Source organism: Drosophila rhopaloa, unplaced genomic scaffold (genome assembly GCF_018152115.1).
Source record: "Drosophila rhopaloa isolate 14029-0021.01 unplaced genomic scaffold, ASM1815211v1 contig_158, whole genome shotgun sequence".
NCBI lineage: Eukaryota > Metazoa > Arthropoda > Insecta > Diptera > Drosophilidae > Drosophila > Drosophila rhopaloa.
This window is the reverse complement of record NW_025335037.1, coordinates 620,536-646,357: the sequence shown is the minus strand read 5'-3', so window position 1 is coordinate 646,357 and position 25,822 is coordinate 620,536. Positions and strand designations below refer to the sequence as shown.

The 25,822-nt window shown below is 36.2% G+C and overlaps 1 protein-coding gene across 2 annotated transcripts in view; it reads left to right on the top strand.

Annotated features, from left to right (window-relative positions):
* The window catches only part of LOC108041553, a 51,493-nt gene extending 25,671 nt beyond the window's left edge, over positions 1–25,822 (top strand). The window contains exons 3-5 of one of the 2 annotated variants that reach the window (XM_044457462.1): positions 24,769–24,937; positions 24,993–25,244; positions 25,314–25,822. In XM_044457462.1, the coding sequence (XP_044313397.1) occupies positions 24,769–24,937; positions 24,993–25,244; positions 25,314–25,712 (820 nt within the window). In that variant the 3' untranslated portion in view covers positions 25,713–25,822. Of the gene's footprint in view, positions 1–24,768; positions 24,938–24,992 lie in introns of both variants that reach the window. The other variant, XM_044457461.1, reaches the window with a different exon arrangement.

Sequence of the window (25,822 nt, the reverse complement as noted above, 5' to 3'; positions counted from 1 at the left end):
AATTTTATTTGGATTTGCTTTGATTCCTTCGGTTGAAATTATGTGACCTAAGAATTCCGTTTCTCGTTTCATAAATTCACATTTATCTAATTGTAGTTTGAGATTTGATCTGCGAAGACGTTCGAATACTTTTTTAAGAGATTGAATGTGCTCTTGTAAAGAGGTAGAAAATATAACAATGTCGTCTAAATATACTAGACAATGGGTACCTATTATGTCGTGTAATACATTATTCATACAACGCTGAAATGTAGCGGGTGCGTTTTTAAGACCAAAGGGCATTCTAGTATATTCATAGTGACCTTTCTTAGTGGAAAATGCAGTTTTTTGAATAGAGTCTGGATCCATTTCAATTTGATGGAACCCTTTAGCAAGATCTAATGTTGTAAAATATTGACATTTCCCTAACTTGTCTAAGATTTCGTCCATGTTCGGAATAGGGAATTTGTCATTAATAGTTACTTCGTTCAATCCTCTGTAATCGATAGCCATACGAAATTTGGGTATGCCCGATGCATCCCTTTTCTTGGGTACCATTACAATTGGACTGCAATAAGGAGATTTTGATTTTCTGATAATACCTTGTCTTATCATTTCTTCAATTTGTTTTTCTACTTCTGTATCGTAAATATACGGATAGCTATATGGTCTCCTATATATTGGTTCTTCATGTTTTGTTTTAATAATGTGTTTGATTTCGTTCGTGAAAGTCAAATTTTCACCTTCATGATACTGAATATCAAAATATTTTGACATTAAATAATGAAGTTCAGTTTTTTCTTCATTATTTAAGTGATCGTCTCTTATGTTATTGTCAGATAAATCTGTTTGTAAGGCATAAATATATTCCTCATCGTCTACTATATTTGAAAAAGTTTGTTTAGGTTTTTCCGTTATATTTACCATTGGGAATTCATATTTATTTAATTCAATAGTGTTTTTCATAAAATCAATTTTTGCTGATGTTTCTTTTAGAATTTTTCTTCCAATAAGAATGTCATAATGATTTGAAAAGTGGTTTATATAAAATGTTTGTTTAGATGAAAATAATTTTGGGATACTAAACTGGATATATTTATTCAAAATTACAGATTCACCTATAGTTTCAATTTTAGTAGAATTATTTTTAATTGGGTATTCAAAGAAGTTTTTGTTAATTAAATTTATGCTTGATCCTGTATCGATAAGACAGAGGCATAGTTTATTATCAATTTTGATTTTTATGGCTGTTGTGTTTCGTCCGAGGCTGTTGTCTGAAAATTTTCAAATGTGTCCATTGGTTCAGACTTGCGTTGTTGATCTGATTCTGAAACTCGGGGACGTTTTTGGGGAATATTGGTACTTTGAGTACTCTGGTTACCCTGTCCTTGATTATTTTGAGAATTTTTAGGATAATAATTATTTCCTGAATTATTATAATTATTGTTGTTACCCCAACTTCTATTAGAGTCGAACTTATTCTGTCTCTGCTGATTGTTGTTATATTTGTTTTGATAATTATTATTTTGGAATCTACCCCCTTGGTTATTATCTGAATGATAGTTGGGTTTTGTATTTGAGAATGATTTTGATGTTTTAAAATCTTGAAATTCATAGTCTTCCTGAGAGTTTTGGGACATATACGAACGATTATTTATTGATTTTTCTTCAAACATTCCTACAGATTGGGCAGCTTGTTTTAATTTAAGAGGAGTTGAAATATCAAATTTGCTCAACGTAATAAAAGTTTTTACTGGTAATTTTTCACGAATCACTTCAGCTATTGTATCACTCAATGTCCTCGAAACTAGAACTGTGTTTGACGGATTATTATCTAAGCTAAGTTTACAACAAATTCTACTTGTCTGTTCTTCTAATTCTTCAACAAATTTACGTAAATTATTTTTATATTTAGTCTCACGTAATTCGGCTATCATTCGATGTGGAGGCGTTGCGCTGTTGAACTCGCCGATAAGTAGGCTTCTCAATTCCTTCCAGTCCTGTGGTACATTTCTCATCAAGAGTGATCGGGCTTGTCCAACTAGGAGGTTCCTGATGGCTGCTTGTATAATTTGATTTTGGCCTTCTGATGCTGTAGGATAATGGTAGACTAATTCATCGACTTCTTTTATGAAGAGAGCCAAATAGAGTGGGTCTCCATTAAATTTATTTATCTGCTTCAGTTGCAGAAGGAAATGGTTCATTGATACATCTGAAAGGGTTTGTGCAGCTTTTGATGCTGCGGCTACGGCTGCTGCTGCTGCTGATGTTGATGGCAGATCCATATTTAATGTTTTTTGTTTTTTTTTTTTAGTTGTTGTATTTAGGCGAAATAATTTAGATTATTTTCACTGGTTTAGACACTAGAAATCCTCATTCGTGATTTAACTAATGTTGTTTTTTTTAAAAAAAATTTTTTTTTTTTTTTTTTTTTTTTTTAAGTAAGTTCGTTTTGCGGATACAAATAATGTTTTATTTTCGCGAAGTAATTTTTTTAATTCCTTTTTAGGTAGTCACTCGCGAGGATATTACTTGTATCCTACCGGCTGCGCCAATTATGTTTTTCGGTTCGGAATATATTAAAAAAAAGCGATTTTTATTTTAATATATAGCGGAGTCTTTATTGGTAAAGTTCTTTCAAGTTAGATCCCCAATCTTAAACTGATTTTACAAAATGCATTATTCTTATAACTATGGCTTCTACCGGTGACAGCGCGCGAGCAGCGAAAGTGGACTTTGATTAGATAATTTTGATTGGTCAAAACTGTGGCCTGATGGGTTGGTTTCTAGGCTGCATCTTTTGTTTAATTAATTTGGATTGGCCAAAGCTTTTATGCTGACAAATGGGTTCTCAGGCTGGACCCTTTGTTTAAAGGTCTGAATATTGTTTATGTCTGCCGTCGTCGATAAAGGCGTGTGAAGTGTTTATAATTCGGATGCCGCCGATCGAAGGCGTGGGAAAGATTTATGTCTGAGGGGTTAAATGTTTATGTTGGATTGATTTGAATAACTGTAATAGTAGGCTCTGGACTTATGTTATTGACAATTGTTAAATGTTTATGTCGGATTGATTTGAATAACTGCAATAGTAGGCTCTGGGCTTATGTTATTGACAATTGGAATAATGGGTATCTCTGGATATACAGGTTGTATGTTGGGTTTGGTAGCTAGGGTATTTGCGTATACGTCACTTATATATTCTTGATCAGGATCACCTCCTGAGTTGATATAAGCATGTCCGTCTGTCTGTCCGTCTGTCTGTTTCTACGCGAACTAGTTTTAAAGATATCGAATTGAACCTTTGCAAACACCCTTCTTTCCTTTGCACGCAGTATATAAGTCGGAACGGCCATATAACTGAACGATCGGAAATGCCATAACTTGTGTGTTTGTTAAGGGGGTCTTCTAGTTAGAGGCTTGAATTTGGAGCGTTTTTTAACAATTAATAAAAAAAAAAGCAATAGATATTTTTACTATCCGTTTTTTATCATTTGTTTATTAAGCTTAAATGAGTACATAAAAAAAATTTTTTAAAAAAATAGTTTTCATTAAGTTATTCGTTCTTGAAGAAGAGAGGAAAAAAAGAGGCCGTGTCCTCGTCGCCATGATTTCTATGCTTGTCGTTATTTGAAAAATAAAACATTGATAGATTCTTAATGAGTACAAATGTCGCTAAGCCATGAAGCACCAAAAAAAAAAATTTTTTACATGAAATGGCGGTTACTCAAAGAAAAAAGTCGATTTTTTTCACTAATATTTCCATTTTGTCTAATTTTTAAAAATATTATAAATTTAAAATTTTTATTTTTTGTTGGTTCCGGCTATAGAGATATATTTAAAGAATATACATGCCAAATTTCAATTAAATCGACCGATTAGATCTTGAGATATAGTGGCGACCGCATCAAAAAAAGTAGTTTCGAGAAAAACGCGTTTAAAGTTTTACGTTCAGTTTCAGGCCCCGTAACTGATAGAATATTACGTATAAATTACATTCCCTTAATCAGCTATCCCAGCCATACAATGACCTTCAAACGACTAGTGTAGTATACTGGAAATAAGGATATTGTTATAGAAAGAAGGAGAGAAAGTAATTCATACTAAGGTAGCCCGGGCTTCCAGCCACTTATTGTTCCAGTCGTTCGCTCAACCGGTCTAGTTGCCACGTCACTAAAACGGCTATAACTTGGAAAATAATTTGAGTTTTGAAAAATCCTTTTAGGGAGATATTTTTGAATATCAAACTATCGAATTATGGAAAAACAAATTTTTCGATTTTCTCAAATTTCAAGACTAGAAGACTCCCTTAAGTTAGGAAGGTGGAATTTATCTATGGGTTTTATTTTAGGCAAATCAATCCGACCTACCAAATTTCATAAGGATCGGCCGACTATATCCTATAGCTGCCATATAACTGAACGATTGGAAATGCCATAACTTTGTTGTTGTTAAAGTTAGGAAGTTCGGATTTTTTATGAGTATTAAGAATGCATAATATGAATAATTTTGGAGAATATAATTTACAGAGTATTCTGCAAGGGTATATCAACTTCGGCTCCGCCCGAAGTTAGCTTTCCTTTCTTGTTTTTATTTGTTTTTTCTTTTAAAGTATGAATTTCCTGCCTGTGGGGTAGGGTTTTTTTTTGTTTTGATGATTTTGCTGATATTTTCTTCTTATTTTTTCACTTTTGTTTGACGATGTTCTTTTAAACTGTCACCTTTTCGATGTTAGCCTCGAATACGCTACATTAACAATATTTGCACGGTGGCAATATTATTTTTTAAATTTAATTTATTTGTTTAATTGTCGATTTCTCGACCACAATATCACAAAAAATATTATTAACTTTTTGTAACACACAAACAGAAAAGGCTCTTTTGTATCTTTTTGTTTTAAATGTCGATTTCTCGCTTACAATATCAAAAAAAAAATATTAATAACTTTTTGTAACACACAAACAGAAAAGACTCTTTTGTATCTTTTTGTTTTTAATTTTTAATTTGTTATACTCTGCATCTTACCAACAGGGGGAATACAGAGTAACCTATTTTACAGCCTGTAGCTGTAAGTGACTTGCACTTTATAGAATCTTTAAGACGCTGGTTTGTTCTTTGAGAAGCATTACCATTGAGGGTGCAACTGCAAAGACGTCGAAGAACCAAAACGTAAATGCCTTGACTTAACCAAGATGATACGACATCCACATTTGATGAGTTCTAGATTAAAACTTATTTTTCTTAGTCTTTATTTAGATAAATAACATAAGATTCTTATAATACACTTATCTATGGTCTACGCAGAGACCACATCTGTTTGCCTGAGCGGGAGCCTTATCAACGGTCTCCCGCGAGGCAACCCTTTGTGCAGTGTGAGAACTATATTTATTGTCAGGCTCAAGTGGCCTGTACTTAAGATTACAATTTTTTGGCACTGCACCCTTGTAAGTTTTAAGTTATAGATCGTTATTTACAGCTCTATTTTGATTTACATAATGATATAAACAGAGCTCGTAAAGTCTTCAATTTATGGCAATTAGTGTTCTTCTTGAACATGTTATTTATATGAATTCATATTCAGAGTGTCTGAACGTTATGCAAAAGGCCAGGAAAAGTTACGCTATATGGTACCTTACATTTTTTTAATTTTCTTATTGTTCCTTTTTCTTTAAGTAACAATGCTTTCCGGTGTGGCAATTCCTTGCAATTGCCGTTTTACATTTATTTTTCTTATAAAATATACAAATAGAATAACAATCATTATTATTACTGGTCTTGGTGAAATTGTAGTTCTTTTAATTCAAGCTTGTGAGCTTTGAAATAATTTAGTTCATTTTTTAAGCGATTTATTTCGTCAGTATTATTAATAATTGGTGAGTCTAATTGGTTCCAAACAATCTTGGGTATTTCGCTAATGTCTCCTATAAATGACAAAGACAACGTTCCCTGATCTTCTGTTTCTATACTGTGGTGAGCTATTCGGATCTTATCTTAACTCGAGCAGTGCAGTCCGACCTTATTGTTAAAATCCCTTGTTCCGGCAAATCTACTATTTTTAAGCTTGTGGTGCCGCATTGTACTCTAGCCTTTGTATTATCCTCAACGTTAAAGAGCCAACTACTTTTTCTTTCTAACTCTATCCAATACGACTTGCTCTCGACAATTGATTTGCAATTCACAGCTGCCATCGCTAGCACTAATCCAACGCCAACTTCCTTCACATTATTTTTATTAGATTGCCAACTTTGGCACTTACTGAGGGTAGATTCTTTCACAAGTTGATATGCATCAATCTCGAAGTTATAAACTAAATATTCATCATCGACGTGTACCATTATCATGTGCTCTTCAATACTAACCGTTATTGGAACAACTCTAAATAATGATGATGGATGTCGACCAAACAAAGGTATCTTTGCATTTATTACAAGCCTTCGATCAACAAATAAGCCCCTAGCTGTTAGTATAGTATAAACTTCTTTAAGTTTTGTGCCAGTTCTTTTCCCTGGCAAACGTAATTTTCTGATAAACTGTCTTTTATTTTCGAACTCTCACTTTTTAACTGACTGGGCTTCAAAATGTTAGTATTAAGTCGACCATGATTAATGTCTATTAGTAAGCTTATGATTCCAGATTTTATTTTTTCGCATTCATCTATAATGTTAGTTAATTGTTTGGTTATCATAAAGAAGTTGATAGACTCCTTGTACATATAGTATGATTCTTGTAGTGTAGCCGTCATGTTCTCAATTCTCGTTTGCATTCCCTTAAAATTAACATTGTCCTCATCAGATGTTCCTTTTAAAATGTTTGAAACAAACTTCAAGTTTCTTACTAAGCTAATTCAGACTGTGCTGATTGCCTAATAACTTTTTCATATTGTTTTCCATTTAGATCCTGTCGTCCTCATTCATTATTCCATAAATACAAATGAAGCTCACTTATTTCTAGCCCTACTTTGAGCCATGAAAAGTTTGTTATTTTCTTTTAAGTCCAACATTTTCTTTTCAGTATTATCTAAAACTAAAAGGCATTGGTCTTCGAAACTATGAAGTTTATCGCAAATTAATTTCATTTTCGGTACCAAATCTTTACCCTTTTTTAGCATATCAAAATAGGCGTCCATATTATAAAAAATAATTAGATTTCCTGGATTGCTTTAACTACATCTTGATCCAACTTTTAGAAGCTTCTACAAAATTTGTTCCGTTATCAGAATATATGTTGGCACATTTACCTCGTCTAGCAATAAATCTTCTAAGTGCTGCTAAAAATGCATCAGAAGTTAAATCACTGACCATTTCTAAATGTATGGCTTTGGTAGCAATATATCCTTTGTAGGTCTTTTGCCCACGAGTTTTTGACGTTATAAGGACCTGCATATCTATTCCAGTGTTCAAGAAAGGGTATGTCATCGTGACTCTATATTGAGGCAGACTTCCCATTATTTGCTGAGCTGTTTTTTGTCTGTACCTTGCGAACTTGACGCATCCTCTTAAATATTTCTTTAATAAATTTCTGAGCCCGAAAATCCAATACTTTTTTTGGATATATTTTCGCATCAAGTTTATGCCTTATGAGCATTTTTGATTATCAACTCTTGATATGTGGCATTTGTCTAATATTATTGGATGTTTAACATCAAATTCGGTGGCGGAAATCTTCCCCCACTCGAAGGATTCCATCCGTGTCTAAAAAAGGATTTAAAGACAAAATTCTGTTATTCTGTTATTTTTGGCCAAGGAGCCCATCGATTTTAAGAACTCCTCTTTGTAGAGTTTGAGCGCATAAATCTGCTCCAATAATAATGTCAACCCGGCCTGGTTTATTAAAATCAGGGCCAACTAAATGATACCTTTCCCATTTCGACTTGTCAACATTAACGGTGTTGATTGAAGGAGCCTTCATTAATTTTGGCAATATAATGGCTTCGACCTTTAAAATTGGTTTAAAATTTTCACTTTTAATTTAAAGATTTACTTTGTGCTTTGATATGCACTTTCCCGTGGATGATACCCCACTATTCTCTGTTAGAGATAGAATTTTTTGTAATTTCAGAAACTGCGCAGATTCTTCTGAAATAATTGTGATTTGTGACCCACGGTCAATCAAAGCTCTTACTGTTTCAAATTCTCCATTCGAAGATTTTATTTGAGCACGCGCTGTAGCTAACAGCACTTGTTCCGACGTCATGCACGTGTTAACTTTTTCACTTTTTTAATTATTAACATAATTGATGCATGCTATGGTGATTTCTTTTGCACATTCGTTTTTTACTTTATCCATTCTTTCAGATGGATTCAAAGCCCTAAATTTGTGACATTGAAATATTATGTGTCCCATACCTTTGAAAATGGGACAATTATTAGTAGTTACTAAATATATGTTTGTAACAGGTTTTTCTTCCTGAACTGAGTTTATTGAATTTAATCGTTGCTCCAAAAAAATCCATGACGTCGGATAATAATTAAATTTCCTTGTTTTTCTTAACATGGCTCTCATATAACTGCAGAGCCTCTTTATTCAATTTTCTAATAATAATATGTGCAAGGATACTGTCAACCTCTTCGGATAGCTGTGCCTTCAATTTCATCATGTGAATTGACTCATTTATATTGTCAATAAATATTCTTAACTGCTTTACTGAGTCTACATTTAAATTTTTTAGGTCAAGAAGGCCTATTTTCTAATCAATTAAAGATCAGAAAATATTTTCCTTTTATTTTCATACCGCTTGATTAACAATTCCCAAGCAGTTACATAATCTTCTCCCTTAAGTGAAATATTAAGGTAACTAAATTTTAAGGTAGGGCTAAGATCCTCCCATAAATGAATCACTTCAGTGAATAATTCATAAAACTGGTCCCAATCTTTGGAATCCCCAAAGAATGTAGGTACCTGAATTTTTGGAAGTGTTGGCAAATAATCAAGATTTTGATTTGTAACATCTCCCATTTTCGGCACGTTATCCTGAAGTTCTTCTTTCATACTTTTAATTACAGATAAAACGTCAAACTTCAATTCATCGTACATATCAATAACATTAATCATTTCGTCGTCCATCTTTTTTTTTCCAATTAAAATTTATTTTATCTATTCTGATTGGAAAAGTTTTATTTTTTCCATTATCTATGGCTACCAATGTTTCATTTAAGTCATTTAGTTTTTAGTTGTTCTATGTATTTCGAAAATTTGCAGGCAGTTTTTGGACTCTGCTTTGAGTTTGAAGCCTTTGGACCCGGCCCGTATGATACACCGGTCCGTATGATACATCCATATCGGCACCAGAAATCTTTTGCTTCTGCCCAGAACATGAAGCCTTCTGTCCTTGTTGCTCATTGAAACCTAATCCCATTTTATTTTGACTATTCTGTTTATTCGAATTTTTCGACATATTTCCATCATAGCTGTATATTGGTTTTTCCTAAAATAGTCATGATCATCTACACCAATTATTTATGCATTCCGCTGTCAACAAACCAAATTCTTTTGCTTGCTCACTACAGAAAATTGTACATTTTTCTAATTCCATCAATATTTTAGTAATTTCTACTTGCCTTTTTATTAAGGCTATTGTCTCTTTGTACATCATTTTAGTTTTTATACCCTTGCAGGGGGTATTATAATTTTGGTCAAAAGTGAGCAACGCGGTGAAGGAGACATCTCCGACCCTATAGAGTATATATATTCTTGATCAGGATCGCTTCCTGAGTTGATATAAGCATGTCCGTCTGTCCGTCTGTCTGCCCGTTTGTCTGTTTCTACGCGAACTAGTCTCTCAGTTTTAAAGATATCGAATTGAACCTTTGCAAACACCCTTCTTTCCTTTGCACGCAGTATATAAGTCGGAACGGCCATATAACTGAACGATCGGAAATGCCATAACTTGTGTGTTTGTTAAGGGGGTCTTCTAGTTAGAGGCTTGAATTTCGAGCGTTTTTTAACAATTAATAAAAAAAAAAGCAATAGATATTTTTACTATCCGTTTTTTATCATTTGTTTATTAAGCTTAAATGAGTACATAAAAAAAATTTTTTAAAAAAATAGTTTTCATTAAGTTATTCGTTCTTGAAGAAGAGAGGAAAAAAAGAGGCCGTGTCCTCGTCGCCATGATTTCTATGCTTGTCGTTATTTGAAAAACAAGAGAGAACGCTATAGTCGGGTGCCCCGACTATCAGATACCCGTTACTCAGGTAAAGGGAGTGCGAGGGAGATGGAGATAGAAACTTTGATCACGCATAACTTTTTAACGAATGGTCCGATTTAAAAAATTTCTTCTACATTTCGATAGGTATTGATAAACACAATAAAACTGCATTTTTACTTTTCCGAAATATTTAAATGTATCGTATATAAGCGATTGTGGGCGTTAAAGGGGGCGTGGCACCTTTTTGAAACAAACTTGCGCTGCGTAGGAACTCCTAGAATCTGCATGCAAAATGCCAATCTTCTAGCTTTTATAGTTTCCGAGATCTCAGCGTTCATACGGACGGACAGACAGACGGACAGACGGACAGACGGACAGACGGACAGACGGACATGGCTATATCGACTCGGCTAGTGACCCTGATCAAGAATATATATACTTTATAGGGTCGGAAACGCTTCCTTCTAGCTGTTACATACTTTTGCACGAATACAATTTACCCTTTTACTCTACGAGTAACGGGTATAATAAAACATTGATAGATTCTTAATGAGTACAAATGTCGCTAAGCCATGAAGCACCAAAAAAAAAAAATTTTTTACATGAAATGGCGGTTACTCAAAGAAAAAAGTCGATTTTTTTCACTAATATTTCCATTTTGTCGAATTTTTAAAAATATTATAAATTTAAAATTTTTATTTTTTGTTGGTTCCGGCTATAGAGATATATTTAAAGAATATACATGCCAAATTTCAATTAAATCGACCGATTAGATCTTGAGATATAGTGGCGACCGCATCAAAAAAAGTAGTTTCGAGAAAAACGGGTTTAAAGTTTTACGTTCAGTTTCAGGCCCCGTAACTGATAGAATATTACGTATAAATTACATTCCCTTAATCAGCTATCCCAGCTCCATACAATGACCTTCAAACGACTAGTGTAGTATACTGGAAACCTTCTGTAGTATGCACATATATTGAATACCCACTGTACCGAAAGTACTTAAAGAGTGAGCACTGTAACACTTTGTTGCAGTGTTTACATATTTCAAAGTCCCGATCATAAACCCTAAGTGGCCGAAATATGAACCGATCGCTATGGCTTAGCCCGAACACAGAAAGTGCTAGTGTCGGCATAATTGTAACGAACGGACAGCATATGCATACCCCTCGCGCCACCACTTGAGAGCGCATAGCAATGTATATAAGTACATTCCTTTATACAGAAGTATATAGGTACATAGCCGCCTCTTTGCCGCTGCCTGCGAGCAGCGCAGCTACGAGACTTAGCCTTAATTAGACTTAAAGAATATTGTAAAAGAGCAGAGACACTTCGATCGTTGGAGCGGCACCATTGCTGCTCCAACTAAACCAAATAAACCCAAATAAAACTCAAGACAAATATAATCTATGTGGGATAGGGATATATTGATAGACTATATTTCACAACGATGCGTAGTATTTCATCATCCTCATCGCAAACCACTCTTCATCCTTTTCTATTAATGTGATCTATATATCCATCACACTCTTCCACCCGAATTTCGCGACACTATATTGCACCAAGCTTAGTTGATGCCGAACAATTGACAAAGGAGGTCGAAGTGTCCATAGTGCGAAAGTCGTAAAAGCCGATTAGTGGTCTTTAATTGATTAATTTGAAACCTTGTAAAATACCCGAAATAAAATAAATAATATTTAATTTGTAATACCCTACAAATTATTGGGGGCTCAACCGGGATGTAAAATACAAGGACAATTATAACAACTGTGTGTTAACACATAAAGAAAAAGCCACGACGGAGTTACATGAAAGTAAATTGAAAAGGAGCAGTTAATCGACGAAAAAACAGTTAAAAATAAAAAAGGAAACCAAGAAGAAAATCGAAGTATGTGCAAAAATTTGGCGACATACAAAGTAAAACGCAAGTAAAAACTTGAGTGTGTGCGTGTGCAGAAAAAAAAAAACACAATCACAATCACAAAAAGATGATGAAATGGACGCACTAGATAGAGAAACAAGCAATCCGACCAAAATTTCGACGATGATTTGATGCAGAGCTAGTGAATTTTTTTCTGATGAGGCGATCGCAGGTGACAACGAAAAGTTAACCTCCGAGCAGAAAAACGAAGAAGTGATCCTTGCTACGAAGACGCAAGAAACACTAAATCAAAAAAACGACGACGAAGAGCAGAGGTTTGCAAAAGAAACGAAGAATTTTGCAAAGTATTTCAACGAAGGTCGAGCAGTACTCAAACCAAGGCTAAGCAGTACTCAAAGGAAGGCGTAGTACTCACTGTACGAAGAACAGCGAGAGAGGGACATTGATCTGGCAAATTTTGGCAACTAGAGACACGAGTTTGCTAAATAAATGATGAATTTCGCAAAGGTCTGCAACGACGAGAAAGCAGTGCTGTGACGACCTCGACGAGAACGAGTTGCAACAGAAAAGAGCGGACTGGACTGGAGGAGTTGTCGGAGTTGTTGGATAGTCAAATACAATCGGGTGTGGTGAGCGACAAGGGGAAGTCATATAACTTTCTTATTTGAAAATTTGTAATTGCATTTGTTTTGTATCAAATTGAATTGTAAAACCATTTGTAAACGGCTTAGACGCATTAACATGGATGCTAGATCGATTCTTGATATGACAGTTCCTTTGCTGCGGTCAAAGTGTTCCGAGTTGGGATTGGAAACAAATGGAAGAAAGAGTGTTTTACAGGATCGGCTGTTCGATCATTTTGGGCTGGGTGTGGGTGGCGATGCGGGTGAAGATTCTGTAAGCGTCAGTGGTTCATCAAACTACCAAGAAGCCAATGCACCTGTAAGCTCAAGATTTACTTTACGCGATATTCAAGACAGTGTATCTTCGTTTTCGGGCTCCGAACAAGAGGACGTCAATCACTGGCTGTCCGAATTCGATGACGTTGCTGTTACGGTGGGCTGGGATAACTTGCAGAAATTTATTTATGCCAAACAGCTTCTGATTGGAGCAGCCAAGCTTTACATCAGAAGTGTTAGAGGAGTTAGGGGTTGGATCGAGCTTAAAGAAGCATTGAAACAAGAGTTTGGAAAAAAGTTATGTTCGGCAGAAATACATAAGATTTTGCGGCAGAGGCAGAAGCAGCCAAAGGAGTCATGCATTGAATTTCTCTATAGTTTAATGGAGATAAGCAAGCCGATTAATCTCGACGAAGAAAGCTTAGTTTCATATTTTGTAGATGGCATACCAGATAGCAAAGTAAATAAGGCAGGACTGTATCGCGCCAAATCCGTTAGGGAACTCAAAGACGAAATTTATATTTACGAGAAGATGAAGGGTAAAGGAAAGGAAAGTTTTAATAAGGAAGTGACAGGTAAACAGAATCAAATGTAATAGTGAGGGCCACATCGCAAAAGATTGCAAAGGTGAAGTAGTTTGCTACAACTGCAACAAGAAAGGACATATCTCGAAGCACTGTAATGAGAAGAAAACCAAAATTTCCGTTAAGAACGAGTCTGCTAATCTGCTGGAAGCTAAAGCTGCGAAAGGGCTTATTTACAAGATGCTGAAAGTTAATGACGTGGCGTTTGTAGCCATGATTGACTCAGGATGCGATTTGTGCTTGATGCGAGAGGACATTTTTAGAAGTTTCGATGGCCTAAGGCTCAGACCAGTAGTTAAACACCTAAGAGGCATTGGCAAAGGCGGATTGGTAACAATTGGATCTTTTGAAGTTGATATCGAAGCAGATAATATATGTTTTTCTGTGACTTTTCATGTGGCTAAACAACACGAACTGGAGTATGCTGCGATTGTTGGAAATGATGTGCTGCAATCCGTCGACCTTATGTTCACCTCAGATGGAGTCAAATTCATTGCGAGAGAGAGCGATTTTGCGTCAACATTGAAGGGTATGTGTGTCACGGAGATCGTCGAGGAAATCTCTGTTTTGGATAAAGTTGACTTGTCTCACCTGAATAAGAATTACAAGCTAGAGATAGAGCAGCTTGTTACAAGGTATAAACCAGAAAAATCAATTGACTCACCTGTGAGTATGAAAATTGTATTGGAAGACTATATTCCAGTTTATCAACGCCCAAGACGAACCTCTTATGAGAACAAGTGTTTTATTGAGAAACAAGTGCAGGAATGGCTGGCAGAGGGAATTATTGTACCCAGCTCCTCAGAGTACGCATCACCAGTTGTACTAGTTGCAAAAAAGGACGGATCAAGAAGATTTTGCTGTGACTACCGACGGCTTAATCAAAAAATCAAGAAGGACAATTTTCCGATGAGCTTAATTGACGACGTTCTCGACAGGTTGCAAGGATCGAAAATATTTACAACTCTTGACATGATGAACGGATTCTTTCATGTACCGATTGACGAACAATCCAGGAAGTTTACAGCATTCGTGACACATAACGGGCAGTACGAATTCACGCATGTACCATTTGGTATCTCAAACTCTCCAGCTGTCTTCTGTAGGTATCTTACCGCTACGTTGAGGGATCTCATTCAAAATCAAACGATCGTAGTTTATATGGACGATATTATCGTTCCAAGTAAGGACGAAAACGAGGGACTGCAGGCGCTGGAAAAAGTTTTAAAAGTAGCTTCAAAGGCAGGCCTACGCATCAAATGGGAAAAAGCACAATTTTTGATGAGCAAAATCAATTTTCTAGGCTACACCATCGAGAACGGAACCATAGCACCAACGAACGAGAAAATTAAAGCAGTCGTTAACTTTCCTATTCCTCAAAGCAGGCAAGCTTTGCAGCGTTACTTGGGTCTGACGTCTTACATGCGACGATTTTTTAAAGATTACGCCTCAGCAGCAAAACCATCGAGCGACTTGCTGCGAGAGAAAAATAATAGAAAGGACGACAGAAATTTAACGTTGACTGAGGAAGGCGAAGTTTCCTTCAACTGTCTGAAGCAACTGCTAGTATCAGCACCAGTACTCAAACTTTTCGATCCGTTGGCTGAAACTGAAGTGCATACAGATGCAAGCAAGTATGGCTTTGGTGGCGTTTTAATGCAGATGGACTCCGAGGATCAACAGTTTCACCCTGTAGAGTTTATGAGTCGGAAGACAAACACTTGTGAAGAGAAATATAGTTCTTACGAACTTGAGGTTCTAGCGATCGTAAACGCGCTGAAAAAGTGGAGAGTTTACCTGCTTGGAAAGCGATTTACAGTGGTAACCGATTGCAACGCATTTGCAATGACGATGAAAAAGGACGACCTACCACCGCGAGTTGCAAGATGGGCCATGGCTCTGCAAGAGTTTGAGTTTAAGGTGGAGCACAGAGCTGGAACCAAGATGAGGCACGTGGATGCACTAAGCCGATTGTCATGCTTTATGATCGCAGATTCCACAAAGTCAAGATTATTAGAGGCACAAAACAATGACAACTGGATCAAGGCTGTTAAATCCGTATTGACCAGCAATGACGTATATGAAGACTTCTTTCTGAAGAATAATATCCTTTATAAAGACGAAGTTAACGAACTACTGGTTGTTCCTGACTCAATGGAAGAGGAAATCATAAGCATTGCACACAGGGAGGGCCATTTCGGTATCAAAAAGACTCGTGACATTTTAGAAAAAAGTTATTTCATCCCAGGAATCCAGCAAAAAGTCGAAAGAGTAGTCAAAGGATGCGTTGAATGTCTGATCATTGAGTCCAAGCGAGGAAAGAAGGAGGGTTTACTCAGTCCCATTGATAAGGCTCAAGAACCCCTTGGAACCTATCATATCGACCACGTTGGACCTCTGACAGATACGAAGAAGAAATATAACCACATTCTGGCGGTCGTTGATGGATTTTCAAAATTTGTTTGGCTTTATCCTACAAAATCGACGGGATCAGAGGAAGTCCTAGAAAAGCTCGAGAAGCAAGCAGCAGTCTTTGGAAACCCTCGCCGAATAGTTACTGACAGGGGAACTGCATTCACTTCTGGACTGTTCCAGGAGTACTGCAGCCGCGAAGGAATTCAACTACTTCACATCACCACAGGCATGCCTAGGGGCAACGGTCAGGTGGAAAGAATCCACAAAATTGTGATCCCGATGTTGAGCAAGATTTGCCAAGAAACCCCAGCAAATTGGTATCGGCACGTAGACAGAGTTCAACAAATAATAAACAGCACTCCACCTCGAACTACCAAGTATAGTCCGTTTAAAATTTTGACTGGATTAAAATGCGAAAAAAAGACGATGATTTAAGAAAACTTTTTGAAGACTTAGGTATAGAAGAGATAAGTAAGGAGCGAGAAGAAATACGTGAAAAAGCTCAGGAAAATATTGAGAAAGTGCAGCAAGAGAACCGAAAGAACTTTAATGAGAAAAGAAAAGTTGAAATTGATTATACTGTAGGAGAATTAGTAGCAATTAAAAGGACACAGTATGGAACTGGAATGAAACTTCGTCCTAAATTTTTCGGACCGTATAAAATAGTCAAAAAACTGAATCATGGGCGCTATGAAGTTCAGAAAGAAGGCAACCAGGAGGGACCGAAACTAACTACAACAGCTGCAGAATATATGAAAAAATGGGGTTCATTCAGGGGCGAATGAAGATTCAGGATGGCCGATTGTGGGATAGGGATATATTGATAGACTATATTTCACAACGATGCGTAGTATTTCATCATCCTCATCGCAAACCACTCTTCATCCTTTTCTATTAATGTGATCTATATATCGATCACACTCTTCCACCCGAATTTCGCGACACTATATTGCACCAAGCTTAGTTGATGCCGAACAATTGACAAAGGAGGTCGAAGTGTCCATAGTGCGAAAGTCGTAAAAGCCGATTAGTGGTCTTTAATTGTTTAATTTGAAACCTTGTAAAATACCCGAAATAAAATAAATAATATTTAATTTGTAATACCCTACATCTAAATACAAACAAGACCATTCATTGAACTTGGAAATCATGGAGCAAATTGGAACTACAGAATAATTATATTTCACTTCAAACGACTAGTGTAGTATACTGGAAATAAGGATATTGTTATAGAAAGAAGGAGAGAAAGTAATTCATACTAAGGTAGCCCGGGCTTCCAGCCACTTATTGTTCCAGTCGTTCGCTCAACCGGTCTAGTTGCCACGTCACTAAAACGGCTATAACTTGGAAAATAATTTGAGTTTTGAAAAATCCTTTTAGGGAGATATTTTTGAATATCAAACTATCGAATTATGGAAAAACAAATTTTTCGATTTTCTCAAATTTCAAGACTAGAAGACTCCCTTAAGTTAGGAAGTTGGAATTTTCTATGGGTTTTATTTTAGGCAAATCAATTCGACCATGAGAATCGTGTTTTTTCTTTTAAAGTATGAATTTCCTGCCTGTGGTTTCGTATAGCTTTACGGGCTATACTTCTAATCGGGCAGAGAGGATTCCGCTTAATTTTAACAATTTCTCTTATTAATTATAATAGTATTATATATATATATAAAAAGTTGATGTCACTTTTTGGACCTTCCTCACCAGCATCAGCCGGGGCCTATGGGCTCAGGCGGTACCAGTGCCGGTTATCGCACAGGTATAGTTGCAGTACACGCTTTCCAACGGAATGATTGCTTTTTGTTGTTGGCTGTTTTCTTACTGTCACTGATAATTTTTATTTTATTTTATTTATTTGTTTTGTGTTTTTTTTTGACGAACGACGAAGTCAATTTTTTTTTTAATAATTTGTTTTTAATAATTTTTTTTAATTGGATAATTTGTTTTTTTTTATTTATTTTTTAACGTAGATTTGTAGGGTTTTTTTTTGTTTTGATGATTTTGCTGATATTTCCTTCTTATTTTTTCACTTTTGTTTGACGATGTTCTTTTAAACTGTCACCTTTTCGATGTTAGCCGCGAATACGCTACATTAACAATATTTGCACGGTGGCAATATTATTTTTTAAATTTTATTTATTTGTTTAATTGTCGATTTCTCGACCACAATATCACAAAAAATATTATTAACTTTTTGTAACACACAAACAGAAAAGGCTCTTTTGTATCTTTTTGTTTTTAATTTTTAATTTGTTATACTCTGCATCATACCAACAGGGGGGAATACAGAGTAACCTATTTTACAGCCTGTGGCTGTAAGTGACTTGCACTTTACAGAATCTTTAAGACGCTGGTTTGTTCTTTGAGAAGCATTACTATAGAGGGTGCAACTGCAAAGACGTCGAAGAACCAAAATGTAAATGCCTTGACTAAACCAAGATGATACGACATCCACATTTGTTGAGTTCTAGATTAAAACTGATTTTATGGATCTAAGCTTATGAGCGCGAAACAAAACAGCAATCGACCGTGTGGGTCTTCGAAGACGAGCCAAATTCAACGAAAGTTGTTCGTGGATGAAGCACTTCGAAGCAAATGGTTGCCTGTTTCTTCGGTAAAACAGGTCATGTGGCGACTGTTCCGCTTGAGCAACGTAGGACGGTCAATTCTGAGTGGTACACCACAATTTGTTTACCTGAAATCTTCGGAGAAATTCGAAAAACGAACAAGAGAAGACGGATCATTCTGCACCATGACAATGCGAGCTCTCACACCAGCTCAAACCAGCGCCTTTTTGACCGGCCAAAATGTCGAATTGATGGGTCATCCGCCATACACCCCAGACTTGGCACCCAATGACTTCTTTTTATTCCCGCACATCAAGAGAAAAATGCGTGGTCAACGATTTTCGACGCCAGAATATGCTGTTAAAGCGTTCAAAAACCATGTTTTGGAGGTATCTCAATCGGAGTGGACAAAGTGCTTCGACAATTGGTTTGAGCGCATGCAAAAGTGTATAAGTCTTGCTGGAGAATACTTTGAAAAATTAAAACCATTTTTAATTATGAATATTCGCATTTTCATAATTAGGCCAGAAATATACAGTTTGTCAAGAAACTCTTTACACACTGAAAAAAGACCTTATTTTTTGACTTTGCATGCAAAAATAAGGCATTTCGTTTAGTTTTTTCAATATTTTTTTAATGCAGAACTATTATATATTAACTTTTTAATGAGTATTTACAAAAATAAAAACATAACAACGCAAGGGAAAACTTGTAAGCAACAAAATACGAGTTTACACATTTTTGACACTGTCAACCAGCCAGTCATGAGAGGGAGCGAGAGGCAAACAGCTGGCGTTCACTTTTCGTCGGGCCTTTTTTTCACTTCGGTCCACAGATCTACGATAAAAATACCAGAAAATTCCATAGCGTTGCCAGTCTGCGGAAATGAACTTTGGGTGAACCCTAGCGAAAAGATTAAAAAATTTAATCTTTTGGCGTGCGCTTCTCACTGAACATTATAAAGCCTAGTATCCAGATCGACAAACGATTACGCTAGCGTAAAAACTTTAATCTTTCCAGTGTGACCAAAAGTTTGAGAGTTCATCAGATTTAAGCGTGCTATGGCCGTACTGTCAATCAGCTGGATTTGTTGACAAGCAGTTAAAATTCAAATATCGTATTTGCGGAAGAGCCTTTAAAAGATATTATCATACCTTTTCAAGACAAGTCTGCCGCTGTACAAAGAAATTAAAAAACAATAAATTTTAAATTTAACAGTTCTTTTTTTTAATTTACTAATAATTATTTGCTAATTTAAAGTTCATAGCTGCACTTTTATGCCCTCTTCCCATAGAGTCCATCCGTCTGAAACGGTTGGGATTTTTGACAAATGTGAAACTCCGATTCCCACAGAGCACATCCACCATCCACCATCCGATAACAGCTGATCTGAACAGCTGTGGCTCATCATTTTAGCCCGTTGCATTTTGCACAACATTTAAAATGAGCACAACAGCGTTATAATGATACTTGGTAACAGACTGCAAGTGATCTACGCGAACAATCAAAACGAACTAATACGTCTGCAGATTTTTGCCAGCCTGCAGACAAAATATGAACAGCTATTGCCCAATATTGTCTAAATGGTAACAAATCAAGTTCATTATATATAAATGTTTGTTTTTTGTTTTATTATAATTTCATATTTTATTTCATTTTAAATGTTCTGCTTAATGTTGTGAGTAAGGTATGCGCCTAGGAAAGAGTGGAGCAAGACCTAATGCTGCCACACGGATGGAGCAGTAATTAATTAATTATTACAAGTAAAAACTGCATTTTTTGAATTGGCGCCTTCCTGTTCAAAAGTTACCCGCCATTATTTTTTTTTAATTTTCGTAGTGAATGTTCCAATTTCCACTGTCAAGAAGAAGAACTCAGAGTTGCACCAAAAAACCATCGCCTAACTATCGCATAAAAAAGTCCGTCAAATTTGGATGGGGAACTAACTGGGAATTTTCGGAACGGCAAAACCTTATGGACCATCCGTTCAACGGATGGTGGATGGTGGATGGAGCTCTGTGGGAAGAGGGCATTATTGTGTTTTTTCGTACATTCTGGACTTAAAAAACATTTTGCTCTGACAAGAGGCACCCCAGATAGTATTAATGTTATTTTGTCCTCTCATGTAAACACCTGCAATCGACTTTTGTAAGTTTTTTGAGTTTTTCCCTCCATTTCTTATAAATATATAAAACTGAGAAGCGCACGCCAAAAGATTAAATTTTTAATCTTTTCGCTAAAAGTTTATTTCCGCAGACTGGCAACGCTATGGAATTTTCTGGTATTTTTTTCGTCGATCAGGGGACCGACGTGAAAAAAAGGCCCGACGAAAAGTGAACGCCAGCTGTTTGCCTCTCGCTCTCTCTCATGACTGGCGTACGGTTTACGTCGAAGTGGATACTAGGCTTCTATGAAAATTTGGGAAAATGTTCTCTAGGGGATATACTTTAGAATTCAGCAAAAAAAATTATTTGTTTAAAAAAAAAAAAAGAAGGTATATAACCCCTTAAAGCTATCTGCTTGAAACTTTCCCAAAAGTTGTCTGTCTATTGCAGGTAGTATATAAGTCGGAACGAGCCGGATCCAACGATAATATCATGTAGCTCCCATAGGAACAATCGGAAAATTCAAAAATGTTATAACTTTGTTGTTTTTATAGCTATTGAATTACTCGAGGTCATACGTTGGAGCGTCAGATACTCCTCAATGTTACGATCAGAGAAGCTTTTTTTTTGTTTTTTGGGACTTGGTAATATTTAAATATTGTGGAATTACAGTTTTAATTAAATAAAAATCGGACAACAATATCATATAGCTGCCATAGAAACGATGGCAAAATGCAGCGCAAAATCGACATTGCTTCATGTTTTTAGTAATATAGGCATAGAAATCGAAATGTAGTCGATTTGTGAAACCTGCAAGGGTATATAATCTTCGGCTCGCCGAAGTTAGCTTTCTTTCTTTTTTAATACAAATAAATATAAGTCAAAGGATTTATTGTTTTACTTTGTGTGGAATATTTTTTTTTATTACTTTCATACTGTCTGTTCCCGAATAAGTTAAACAAAGTTAATATTTAACGCTGAAATGTTCTGTTATGTATATTTAATCCGTTTCGACCGATGTATATATATCTTGAAACGATGCTCTATTTAATGTATCTATAAGGGATCCCAATTTATTAAGTGCCTCCAGAAAATGATTTTACTAAATTGAAAGATTAAAAGCTTTATACAAACGACACTTTACAAATGTTGTCTGACGAAAAATTAAAAATATCTGCCATGTTGATAAATATCTCTCAAATATCTTGAAAAAATTTTGAAGCAATGACTATTTTGGAACAATAACAACATTACAAAAAACGCTTTACCATAGAAATGTTACATATAACAAACACACCACAAGCATAAGACTGAACTACAAAACAGACGTTAAAAATTGCGCTGACATTTACAGACACTTATCAATAACAACTAGTATTAATCTCCACGTCCGACGGAGCAGACGTGTAAAATTATGTAGGTGTAATAATTTTTAAAACTTTATTTTTCATTGTCTAAATTTTTGTTATTTTATGTGTTTTTATGTTTATTATAGTTGCCTTGAAGACGGTTGCCGAAGTGCAACCGAAATATATTGGAAAAAATAAAAAAAAAAATTTAAAAACTTTTGTTTAAATATTTTTTTAATTGTTGACCTCGAGCCGGAAAAACTCAAAAATAAAATATCTTGAAAAACTTTGGCCCGATTTAACTACTTTTGTCAAGAATAAAACAAACAAGAAAAGAAGCAAGCCGAAGTTTATATACCCTTGCAAAACGACTACATTTCGATTTATATGCCTATATTACTAAAAACATTAAGCTATAACGATTTTGCGATGCACTTTGCCATCGTTCTGACTTATATACTGCCTGCACTAGAAAGACAACTTTTGGGAAAGTTTAGAGCAGATAACTTTAAAGCTGAAGGACTAGTTTGCGTAGAAACGGACGGACGGATGGTGATGCTGAGAATATATATACTTTATAGGATCGGAAATATCTCCATCACTGCATTGCAAACTTTTTACTGAAATTGAAATACCCTCTGGAAGGGTATGAAAAGTGACAGCGCTTGGACGTTCAAAAAACCTATCAAAAGTCTGGTTTCGTTTAATTTCAACCTCAAAAATATTTATACAAATTCATACCGATTCATTCATACATTTTAAAAAAAATTTTGTTTGTATTTTTTTATTGATTGTCGTCAAAAATAAAACTAGTAAAAAATGATAAGGAAAGTGTCCTCACATTCCAATATATAGAAAAATTAATAAACTCTTTACTAGATGGCCCTACGCTCAAGAAGGGAAACCACGGGTGAGGTCTAGTCAGATTCTTCTAATGCGTATTCGAGCTCATTTACCGATGACGCTCTTCGAAAGGTGATCAAGTTAGTTCATTACGAGGAACGCTGCAGCTCTTTTACAGGACGTCGTCTTAGTTTTTATGGACATTGGTATTCCTCCTCTTCGGGGGGTAAAGTTAGTTTGTATTCTTCATTATTCGAGCCTGAGCACCCGTCTGACTGCTTCGAGCGATACCGAGAGAAAAAGGTATTTTACATACCATGCGAGGCACAAGAACTCGGCCTTACCATATATATATTATGAAATTAAATATAATTATACCCTTGCAGAGGGTATTATAATTTTGGTTAAAAGTGTGCAACGCAGTGAAGGAGACATCTCCGACCCTATAAAGTATATATATTCTTGATCAGGATCACCTCCCGAGTTGATATAGCCATGTCCGTCTGTCTGTCCGTCTGTCTGTTTCTACGCGAACTAGTCTCTCAGTTTTAAAGATATCGAATTCAAACTTTGCACACACCCTTCTTTCCTTTGCACGCAGTATATAAGTCGGAACGGCCGGGATCGGCCGACTATATCCTATAGCTGCCATATAACTGATTGATCGGAAATGCCATAACTCTGCTGTTTGTTAAGTTAGGAAGTTGGGACTTTCTATGGGTTTTATATTTGGCCAATTAATCCGACCTACCAAATTTCATAAGGATCGGCCGACTATATCTTATAGCTGCCATATAACTGATTGATCGGAAATGCCATAACTTTGGTGTTTGTTAAGTTAGAAATTTGGGATTTTCTATGGGTTTTATTTTTGCCCAATCAATCCGACATATCAAATTTCATAAGGATCGGCCGACTATATCCTATAGCTGCCATATAACTGATTCATCGGAAATGAAATAACTTTGGTGTTTGTAAAGTTAGAAAGTTGGGATTTCCTATGGGTTTTATTTTTGGCCAATTAATCCGACCTACCAAATTTCATATGGATCGGCCGACTATATCCTGTAACTGCCATATAACTGAACGATTGGAAATGCCATAACTTTGGTGTTTTTAAAGTTAAGAAGGTGGGATTTTTTATGAGTATTAAGAATGCATCATATGAATAATTTTGGAGAATATAATTTGCAGAATATTCTGCAAGGGTATTTCAACTTCGGCTCCGCCCGAAGTTAGCTTTCCTTTCTTGTTTTTTTTTTAAACATTACATTTAATATTTAATAAATGCGTAGGGCTTTTATAAAAAATACAAAAATAAAAGTTGTTAGGGACATTTAAAATAAAAGTCAGTATTGATATTCATATAACAAATTTAAATTATAAATCAGTCAGTGATTTTTATTCGAAATAAACGATTCATTCAGATTATTTAAGAATTCGATTTTTTGGGTATCAATGAGGCAGGTACCCTTAAACTTTAAATAAGACCGGGGATATAAAATACCCTTTACTTAGCTAACCAAGCGTTACAAAACACAGAATCTTCATGCCAAGTCCCAAATCTCCAGTTCTTATAGTTATTGAGATCTCGACAAGGACGGCCAGACAGTCGAACTGGCAGACGGACTGATTGAAGGGCTTGGCTTAATCGACTCGGCTCCCTTTTACCTGTTACATGCTTATCAACAAATACACTTTAAAGGTACATGGTCCAAGACCACACCAAAACATATTTTTTTTTTTCGTGTCGTGTCTTATTGACATTTATTTTATTTAAAAGCTTACAATTTAAAGTCATCCAAACGTCTTTTTAAAATAATATGCCTTTGCCAAAGTTTAATAAAGCCAATTAAAAGTAGTTTCAACCCTTTTAATTTTAGAGAAATAAAATAACAACAGTTTATTTTGAAATAAATAACAGTTAAAAGGGAAATTTGAATTTAAAGTTGAATTGTAAATTATTTCAGTACCTAACGAGTTCTTATTCAATTTCCACAGACTTTACCAGTGCATCAAAGAGCCGGAAAGCACTCTTGTTTTCGAAGATATGGGTCAGGTGGGCTTTAAGATGGCCTCCCGTGAGTTAGGTTTGGACGAGGAACACTGTCAACTGGTGATGGAGCGCTTGGCGGAGTTCCACGCCACTTCGATGGTCCTGGCGGTGCTGGTGAGTTAATTTAAACTGGGAACAATTTTGAATTCAACCATTTCTAAACGCCCAGGATCCCCACATCTTCGACGCCTATACCGACGGCATGCTCTCGCCGAGGGGGCTCGCGAAGGACGACGGTCTGCTGATGCGCTTTTTCGCGGGCAATGGGAAGGAACTGCACAATCTGGTGGGCTCTTGGCCCGGTTTCGAGCGCATTGCAGAGAAGATCGGCAAGTACATGCAGAACCAGAGAGCTAATCTGGAACGCAGCCAAGCGCCTCAAGAGAAGGAGATAAAGGTTCTCAACCACGGTGACCTATGGGTAAACAATTTGCTATTCAAGTACGACACAGCGCAGAGGGTGCAGGACCTTATCCTCATCGACTTCCAGCTAAGTGTTTGGGGCAGCCCGGGCATTGACCTCAATTATTTCTTCTATACCAGCCTCACTCTGGAGGTGCTGCGCCACCGGCGGTCTCAACTTCTGCGCTCTTACCACGCTAAGCTAGCTAAAACGCTGCTCAATCTCGACTTGGGGGTCCCCGTTCCCAGCTACGAGCAGATCCTAGAAGAGGTTCACCGCCGCGAGGCCTACGGCTTCTTCGCTAGCTACGGCATTTTCCCTACTGTCAGCCAGGATAAGGCCCAGACCGCCGATAACAATCTGGAGAACTTCAAGGATGAAGACTTCGCCAACCATAAAGTACGTCAGATGTTCGAGTCGCGCCGACTGGCAGAGACGCTGCGCTACTCACTACCATACTTCGAGCGCGCCGGCGTTTTTAATTGAATTACTTGAACTTTTAAAAATACATACATTAACATAAACGTATGTATAGTAATTTTAAGCAATTTGAGGTGGTTTGCTGGAAATTAAAATCTATTTTCACTTTTAATGAA